Source organism: Vicia villosa, unplaced genomic scaffold, assembly GCF_029867415.1.
Source record: "Vicia villosa cultivar HV-30 ecotype Madison, WI unplaced genomic scaffold, Vvil1.0 ctg.000505F_1_1, whole genome shotgun sequence".
Classification (NCBI taxonomy): Eukaryota; Viridiplantae; Streptophyta; class Magnoliopsida; order Fabales; family Fabaceae; genus Vicia; species Vicia villosa.
This window is the reverse complement of record NW_026705240.1, coordinates 578,742-589,091: the sequence shown is the minus strand read 5'-3', so window position 1 is coordinate 589,091 and position 10,350 is coordinate 578,742. Positions and strand designations below refer to the sequence as shown.

The 10,350-nt window shown below is 33.1% G+C and overlaps 1 protein-coding gene across 1 annotated transcript; it reads left to right on the top strand.

Annotated features, from left to right (window-relative positions):
• Positions 1-6,839: 6,839 nt before the first annotated feature.
• LOC131629054 (agamous-like MADS-box protein AGL12) lies at positions 6,840-9,803 on the top strand. Its single transcript, XM_058899851.1, has 7 exons — positions 6,840-7,161; positions 7,583-7,670; positions 8,176-8,237; positions 8,547-8,646; positions 8,775-8,816; positions 9,305-9,346; positions 9,462-9,803. Exons 1-7 carry the CDS (start codon positions 6,980-6,982, stop codon positions 9,552-9,554), a joined length of 609 nt encoding a protein of 202 aa, XP_058755834.1. The 5' UTR covers positions 6,840-6,979; the 3' UTR covers positions 9,555-9,803.
• The last annotated feature ends 547 nt before the right edge of the window (positions 9,804-10,350 follow it).

The window sequence follows — 10,350 nt, the reverse complement described above, 5'->3', positions numbered from 1 at the left end:
AGCTAACCTTGTGCCTTCAATGGTTCTATTCTTGATGGCTTCATAGTCCTCATCAACTATTCCTTTCTTAGGTAAGACAGTCTCGAAAGTGGCATTTAGCCACAGTTGCAACAGCCAAAAGGGTCCAGCAAAGAGTAGCGAAGTCCCAACTTCATAATTCCTTAGAAGATCGGTGGATTCTCCAAGGCACTCACAGAGGTATCCGAGGATTATCTGGCTCAAATCCAATTTCCTACCAGAGTTTGTTGATTTTTCATAGCAGGGTACCTCTTTGCCACTTGGAGAGATCCCGAGTAAAAGACGCGCCTCGAAAGCTAAAGCACCAAGAAAGTAATGTGCTCTTTGTCAGAAACATCATCACTGTCCTTATTGTGATGCTTCACAGTAAAGATGGTATAGGTGGCCTTACTCTCACCAAACTTGATGGTGTCAGTATAAATGTAAAAGGGGTCGAAATCTTCTCCCGTTGGTTGAATCCCTGTAATAGCAGCTATATCGAAAAGGGTAGGGGTAACCATTCCACATGGGAAATGGAAAGTGTTATGAGTCGCGTCCCAAAAATACAAGGACGCTGTAACACCCCAATTCTACCCAGGCATAAAGGTACAAATATCAGAGTATAAAAATTAAATTCATAAAAACAATTAGGGCGTTACACTTAAGTAACCACATAACCAAACATAACATACTCGTAAAAGATGCGTAACACAAATAATCAAAGAGGACGGATACTCATAAACACCTGAATGTATTCATACTTATATATATGCATCAGTAAACAAAATATCCACAACATTCCTCCAAAATACACCGTATGAGAAGGTATCCAAAATACATAATACGAATGCATCTAAAGGATCAAATATACATCAAAAGGATCCTATAAGCATTATCTACAAAATAAGTGTTCGATCCCCCCTAGGTGTTACGTATCACGAGCGGACGACACCAAAACGGACGACTACAAAGAGAGCACCTACACTTGCGGATCACCTGCACATTACCCACGAGTAGGTAACATTAAGGCAGAAGGGTGAGAATATAACTCATAATGAAAGCATGATCAATATAGTAATGCCCACAAATATCATTAAGAATCATATAACAAGATAATCCAATAAGTCAACCACAGTCAATATATAAGTAATGCGGTACATGAATGATAACATAAATTATAAAGACTGACGATGATGAATGAGACTCGACTATGCGTATGCATGTGGTACCAAATCCGGAGTAAAACTCCTCCTTGTCATTATGACAAATACACCTGCCAAGCATTATGCTGGGACTTTATTCCACTCAGGAAGCCCGCAGGCTGTCGTCATCGAGCATTTAGCTCCCACTGATGACCTCTTGCCACTCAGGCTAATATACCGTTACCGAGCATTAAGCCCCTACTGGTAACCAATGCCCGCAGGCCATCTGTTAACAGCATTCCGCCATTAACGTATTGAAATGTTATGCTGTGCGTACAAACGACTCGATTACATAACAACAACAACAATAATATAACTCGGTCACATATCCCCATCACACCGGTTATATTAATCCACACGGATACATCATCAAAATTGCCACTCAGGCGTTCATATTCACACAGCACACATATATCGTCAAAACATACTTGATTAGCAAATATCATTTCACAAAATAAATTTATGAAAAATCATTCAACCACCAACACACTCCTCTTTATCATAAAGCATACTCAAGGGTTCTCATAATACTTCAAACGGCGCGTAGAAACGACCTACGGTTCAAAAGATACAACAAAACGAAGTTTGGAAAACAAAATTTCGCACAGTCCGCTTGAGCTCCGCTCAGCGGACCCAGACATGAAATCATCAAACAAAAATACAGAATCTCCGCTCAGCGGACCTTCACAGAGATTTCTCTGCAAAAGGACCTCCGCTCAGCGGACCCCCTCCGCTCAGCGGACCTGCGTAAACCTAGAAAAATCAGTTCTGCTACAGACCTGCAAAACCCCATCCAATCCTCTCAAAACCTCAAATAAGCTTCCCTACACATCCTACACAACCCATACAAGCCATATATTCACTCTATCAATCAATGATCCATGGCTCACTCACTAAATGTCAATAACCTAACAATTTCTTCATGAGCAAGAAAACATGGAGAAATGAAAAACAAACATGATCCATGGGAATATCTATCATCATAGTACACATACACACCACAAAATCAAGTTTATAACTTCAAAACTCACAAAACACCCAATTTACCATTGTTGATCAAGCTTAGAAAAGAGCAAGAACAAGAACAAAACACACAAAACTATAAGAACCATACAATCAAGATAAACTAGATTCATCCCCCTTACCTTGGTTGGATTCTTACACTTCTCTTCTTCTCTTTGTTTTTCTCTTCTTTCTCTTCTCTTCACAAGCTCTCTTTCTTTCTTTCCCAAAAATATCTCAAAATATCTCTTTTTCTCTCTATATCTCTTTCTATTTCTCTACTTCTCATTTTCACCCTCTTAACTCTCATTAATTCTAATTTTGGCCCAAATGTCACTAAACATTAATTCTAACCAATTAACACCCAAAACATAATAATTACACACATGGAAAGTAATAAGTAAAATATTAACATAATTAATATTTACCGACTGACTCGACTCAAAAACAGTAAAATTAGGGAAATGTAGCAAACATCACAATTAATCAGAAAAACACATTTATGGGCGTTACAAACGCCACTAGCATGGGTTGATTATACTCTAATCCAGTTTTCGACAACTGGATTAAGTCGTAAATCCCGAGCTCTTTCCAGAATTGAGCTTTCTTCGATTCGACTTTTGCTAACCAAGAGTACTAGGATTCAGGATCTTTTGCTAAAGGGATAATCCTAAATACCTTAAGGGTATTGGTCATGTATTCTAATCTAATGGTCTCTTGAGCTATCGAAGCTCCAGTCGAAGGCCTAGTAGAATCCTTTCCTACATTCTCAACAAAAGAAGTTTACCCCTATCATCTAGTTTGTTTTTGCTAACTAGAGGCCTAGTTTTATGATAAGCAGGAAAAAACTCAGATTGTAAATGTGCGTTAGGACCAGGAAGCGGACCCATAAACGCATGTACTTCACCAGAGATTTCAAAAGGGATGATTACCTGAGAAGCGTAAATTCTGCGTTTTTCCTCCAAATAACGAGGTTCTGGAATATACTCTTGGTTCCCAACTGGTACAAGTTTTTGAATCTTCAGAACTGGTTGAGAAGCCTATCTGATTTCCATTTGTGTAAGTTGTTAATCATTGGAAGTCATGGATGATTCAAATGAATGAAGAAGATGAAAAAATTGAAATGAGTGTTTGTAGAGAAAGAAAAGAGAAGAAAGTTGTGAAAAATAAGAAGAAAGGTTCTAAAAGTGACAAGAGTCAATATTTATAGGGACTCAAGTGAACCCTTTCAATTTCTGAAAATTTATGAACCAAAAATTAGTGGGGCACGTGTTAAAAGCTGATTGGTTCTTTAGGCGGTTAAGCAGTTAATAGCCCCACTCCTAGTTTTTAGGGGTCATGATTAGCGCAATGTCGCACGTATTGAGGAGACGTTAATTTGAAAGAAATGTCATAATTGTTATGACGTCATTTAAAACTTCAGAAGCTAAAGGATTCAGTTTGTCAAAATCGGCAAGATCAAGAAATGTATATTTCTACATGTCTTTCGAAATAAACATTTATTGGGGGCCGTTTGTTAGCTGAGGATTTTGACAGTGAAATGTTTTACAAAGGAGCTGTGTACTTTGAAGAAGGATGGCTTTATAAGGCCATTTTAAATTTTATTTAAAAATTAAAGTCTCTCCTAAGTCGAAGCAAGACGGAAGTTATAATATCCTCGAAAGCGAAAATACTTAGAATATTTCGAGATATTTCTAAGAAATATGTGTTGGCAAGGTCACGTTGTTTCACGATTTAAAGCTTCGAACGGGAACATGTTGAATTTCAGAATATTAGATTTGATTGGAAGGACACGTGGAAACATCAGAAAATCGAGACACATGCAAGGAGACAACGTGGCATTCTATTAGCATAAGAACGTTATGGTTGAATTAGTATAAATAAGGATCTTAGTGGTAGGTTTCAGGGGTGTTTATTTTGTACAAATTACTCAAAAAATCACTCAAGTACCAAGAGAAAGAGAAAGAGTTTCATTGAGAATGTACGTGTAACACTAATTGCATTTTTACATTCAGTCTCAGATTTATAAATTTACATCATTTACATATACTTGTCTTTTTCTTTCGAATCTTGTCCTTTATTTCGTCCTTTATTTTGTCCTTTATCATTACAATCGAAATCTTTTAAAGTCTTTTACTCATATTCTATTCTTACAATTTGTGTTGCCTTTAAGTCTGTTACACATTCGAAGTATACCTTTACAATATGAACTCAACCATAAAGGCTATAAACTTTTAGACACATGTCCTAAGACCAATCTAGTCGATCCTGCAAGTAACCAGAATATATTTAATAATTTAGAAGACTAGCGTTTGTTTTACAAGAAATCACAGTAAACAGTAGCGCACCATTATTTCCTCGCCATTCTCATCTGAGGCGACTAAAATTTGAACATAATCATCATTGCCCCTCTCTCGAGGAAATCCTTCTTGAAGTGACTGATTTTTATGATAAGTGAAGTCTTTTAACCTTGATTTATCAAATCTTTTGGATTTGTACTTCCCTGTAATTTCATTTCTTCCGCTTGAAACACTCAAGCATTCACCAAAATTGTAAGCCTTCAATTTTTTCATATTTGATGGTTCCTTGGACCTCAGAGATGTTTGGACTTCATCCAAGGTGATAACACATTACTTATCATAAATAAGGACATCCTTGAATTGCTCAATTAATATGAGCAATGAGATTATTTTCCTCATCATCAATCTTCACCTTAATATTTTTAAGACTTCAATGATCTTGTGAAATTCTATTAATTTCTCTATTATATATTTGCTCTCAACCATTCGAAAAAATTAGAGTTGTTGTTTCAAACATAACTTGTGACCCAAAGACTTGGTCATATAAAATTATTCAAGCTTGACCCACACCTCCGTCGTAGTCTTCACTCTGAAGATTTCTCTTAGGACTTTATCTATAAGACACAAGATAATGACACTTTTGGTCTTATCCACCATCCCAGATTTCTCTTTTGTTGTTACGCATGCAAACATCAATGTATTCCTCATCAATGGTTGTACACACTTGTTTGAGTTAAGACTGCTTATATCTTCGCTAACAATCCATATTCGTTGTATTTGGAAAAAAATTAATGTACCATTTGGAATTGATGGTGCTCATTAGTAAACTAAAACTTTTCATCCGCCGGTGGGCAATATTTGTTGTGAAATTGAATTGCAAATGTTAGGCACACCAAGAATGTTGATGTGTGAGACAGAGAATAATGACAACCAAAATAGATGACATCAATAAAAACTAATCTACCAATTAATGTAAGCAAATCCACAAGAGCAAGAATAAAATAAAAGACAAGAACACATATAATTTGTTTATTCAATTCGATCAAACCAACCTATTATGAGGGAGAGAGCATTTCTCTTATCAACTATACTTCAAGAGTTGTTATAAGATATTACAAGATGAGTTACAAGAAAATAGCATTTCAAGTTCACAAGAATATCTCCTATTTTCTACAAACTGTTTCACAATCTCTCATTCTTTCAATATATAAATCATACAAATTCAATATATTTAAAAGTGTTTCGTAATCCCCTAAAATATTTTCAGTTCTTTCAATTCTTAGAACAATAAATCCTAATATTTCATCTCTCTGTATCTCTAAAATTTCTCTCACTAGCTTTCCCCATATCTCCCGTCGAATCATAAAAGTGATAGAAAATTGCACTTATAAAGGCTTGAGAATCTAATGGACCAAATTTGCGGATCCGAGCAATGACTCAATCCAAGATAAGTCGCCGACCTATGCTGCCGCACCGATTCCGATGGACCATCGGCGTTCGACCGTCACACTTTCGCACGTGACCGTGCTCAAAAATAGAAAATTTTTCTCTGTATCACTTATGATTTTGATGTCATACTTCCCTAACAAATAAATATATTACACATATACACCTTATCCTCTTTCTCCAAATATAGGTCTAAATATCCCTCCTTGAAAAGTATATTTCAATGAGAATAAATTTACATTTCAGATTATTAACATTCCCCCCTTAGGATGGTTTGATTATCTCTTTATTTCCCCATGTATTCTTAATTTCAAAATCTTATATTCTTTGCCTATTGGTTTCATGCAAATTTCTTTTTAAATTTTGGTCACATCCCTTCAATCTTATACAATATTATATATGTACTAATTAAACATGGTAAAAGAGATCCCTTGCAAGTGCATAACAGAGTAGTATTACGATAGCATATATATTATATTTTCACTTGCATCTTTCATGCATGATATAGAACATGCACAGGTTCCACCAATAAAACCAGAATAAAGCCTATGCACATAAATATTTTAGTAAAATGAACCATATTCTAAAAGTTGAAATGACCAGACAATCTTTAGTATCACATGCTTTGATTTGACGGATTATCAAATTCATTAGAACCTATACACTAACTGAGTGATCATTAATTAATATTTAGAGACTAATCACTACTTAATGAGGTGTAAAGTTGGCTGCTAACAGTTGTTAATTATAGTTAATTACTCCTTGTTAGTGTTGCTACTAAATTATTAATTAACTTTACCTAGTGAAGATTCCTTTGTGGGATTGAAAATTTTGATGATGGTTATATAAGGCTTTCAATCCTTAGAAGATTAGAGAAAATTAGTAAGAAACTCTTAAAGAGAGAGTACTAACCTGTTTGCTGCAACAACCTCGAAGCTAGTTCAAACTAGTGGGAGGTTGTGTGCATAGAATTGCACCAAAAAATTCAAAATACTTGTTGATTAATTCAATTTGAATTCTTAGAAAATCGAAATGGCTCGTGGAAAGGTTCAGCTGAAGCGAATTGAGAACCCGGTGCATAGACAAGTGACCTTTTGTAAACGCCGAGCGGGGCTTCTGAAGAAGGCTAAGGAGCTCTCCGTGCTTTGCGATGCTGAAATTGGCCTCGTCATTTTCTCCGCTCATGGAAAGCTCTACGAACTCGCCACCAAAGGGTAATCTCTTTTTCTTTCTTACTATCGATAATATACTCGAATAAAAATGTTTGAATTCTCTCCAAGATTTTATATGAACTAGTGTGTACATCCGTACATGCAAAACTTTGATGTATATATATTCCTGATGATTCAATCTTGATAATGTGCGTAGTGCATAGAATTCAAACAATTACGTTTGAATTCACTGCAACACTATACATATCATAGTATATATCGTGGTGCATAAAATTCAAACAAAAATATTTGAATTCTCTGCAACATCGTACAAGATAAAATGTATGCAACATAAGCACTACATAGGATCAGACACTAGACACTGATCCTATGTTGCATGAGATTCAACTAAGATTCAAACATGTATATTTTGGTCACTAATGTTTCACTTTCATTGTTTGTGTTTCTATATATGAATTTTAAGAACCATGCAAGGGGTAATAGAGAGGTACTTGAAGTTCACACATGGGACTCAATCTGAAGCTATCACTGAACCACATCCTTTGCTAATGGTATGTTTCTCTACCTAGTTATATTATGCTATTAAAATGATATATCACTATAATATCAATGTTTTAGATTGTACATGCTTATTATATTATAATGTGTAAAAGAATAGTGATAAGTGGCATTAGATGCTCTAATTGGTGCATTAGCATCACTATATAATAAAACTATATAATATGATGATAGTGTTGATGAAAATATATGATATATATTATTATATATACAAATCAAGGTACTTTTGTTCTCTATTAGTTTTGTTTTGACACATGTAAGACTTGATTCTGAGATAATAAAGTATGTCGGATTAACTTTTAGAACAACAATAATATTATTTTCACACAAAGTAGTGGCATTGTAATTAAGTACTTGTTAAATATTAAAAAATGTTGTGTTTTTTTTTTGAGAACTTAAATTACAACATTATTGTTTATTTATTTTTATTTTTGATTTTCAAATTTAAAAGTAGTACTCTTGTCACATTATTTATGCTGCTAAATTGTTGATATCTAGGATGCTAAAGAAGAAACCAATGTGCTCAAACAAGAAATCGACACATTGCAAAAGGGTATCAGGTACATACCTTAGTCTTTGTCTCTCAATAAAATAATTCAATTAAGAATTTAATTTAATTATATTATTAGTATAAATATTATTTATACTATCAATAAATTACAATCGTTAAATAATTAAAAAACTATTTGATTTTAATTATAATTACTTTAAAAGACATATATATGAACAATTGTGATGTGTTAATCATACAAAATTTTATGAAAAATTAAACTATTAAATTGATAGTAATAGAAGTATAAATTGTGTGAGGTAAATATACATTTTTTATAATTAAGCTAAATACTAAGAATTTTTAAAAATATTGGTAGGTATTTGTTTGGAGGAGGATTAGGAACATTGGCAATGGATGAACTTCAAGTTCTTGAGAAGAATCTTGAAATGTGGATGTATCATGTTCGCTCAATGAAGGTAGCAATAAATGTATTTCATCATAGTATAATTATTTTGTCAAAATTATTATCATATTATTTATTTACAAATTACCTCTTGTGTTGAATATGTAAAAATGAATAATTTCCACATATTATGAACTACAGATGAACATTATGTCACAAGAAATTCAAGCTTTGAGAGATAAGGTTAGCATAAACTTATTAAGTTTTTATTTATTTAATTGTTTGTAATATTTTATAGGTGAACATTATTTACAGAGAATGTGTAAAAATTATTTATCAACAGCTTTAAGAAATAAATTTTAGAATTTCTGATAAAAGAATATCTTAATTATCATAAGCTACTTATATTCATCTTTTTACTATAATTATTCATTTGATTTTTTATTGAAATTTTTCAATGGCTTAATTTTAATATACTTATGTTTACTTTAAATGTTTATTTATATCTTAGTGTTTACTGCATTTGAGAAATTTATTGTAATATTTATATTTAAAAATATTATGAATATATACAATAAAATTGAAAATAAATATAATATTTAATTAAAATTTACTAAAAATAATTAGATCTCTTTGATATTATATGTCTCTAGTACTCTAATCTTTTTTTTTTCTTCTTCTATAATTTATGTAAATTACTGAGTCAATATTTTACCCTATATTTATTTAAGGAGGGAACACTTAAGGCAGCAAATACATATCTCCACGATTTGGTAATATATTCATTTCTATTTCAATTTTCTAAGTATGGATTTTATTTAGAAATTAGAGTGTAGCTAAACCTTTGTTAGAAAAAAGTATTCTAATTCATATAATTGCATTTTACAGGTGTTGGAGAATACTTCTGCCACAAACTTTGTTCCATTTGCTACTGATATTTCATACCCATTATTTCTACAAGATGGGATTTTTCAGCTCTAGGAAGTGAGTTGGAAATTAATTATTAAGACTACATACTATTTAAATAAAGCAAGGAAATGTGTTGTGTAACATTAAAACCCTATAGCATGAGTATGATGAGCAATGACTTTATACTACTTGTGAAATGGTTTGCAAGCTTTGTTGTAAAATGTGAGATATTGATGTGATTTCAAATGCTATTCTGGTATAAGATCACAAATAAAAATGTAAGAAATGTGTGATTTATGAATAATTATATTTGTCATTTTTATTATGGACAGTGCAATTGTGAAAACTAATTTGATAGGACCACACGAACAAGTAAACTTTATCCTTTGATTACTGAGATTTATTTCAAATTTTTTTTAATAAGCAACCACTACGATCTGCATTTACGAGAGAGTACTAGGGGTGCTCTAACTCACGATCTGCATTTAAGAGAGAGAGAGAGAGAGAGTACTTGGGGTGCTCTAACTCACGTACAAACGAATAATTACAGAGAAATAAGAAAGTTACAAAGATTAATACAATCAAGTGGGTTGAAACCAAGCTTTCCAGACATACCAACAGCCAACCACATGACTTCAGCCCTTTTGTTGTAACCAAGCTTTTTCAAGTTGGTTGTTACTTTAATGAAGTGTCTGCAACAATCCACATGACTCGCGAAGATGATTTTTCACCAGTTTTTTTAGCATATTATATTTGTTTTGATTTGGTATAAACTCTTTGGATGAGATTACGGGTGTTCGCGGTGTGGTTTTGATGGTTTAGACGTAAAAAATTATCCAAACCACGAGAGAAAAAAGTGTGTGATTCG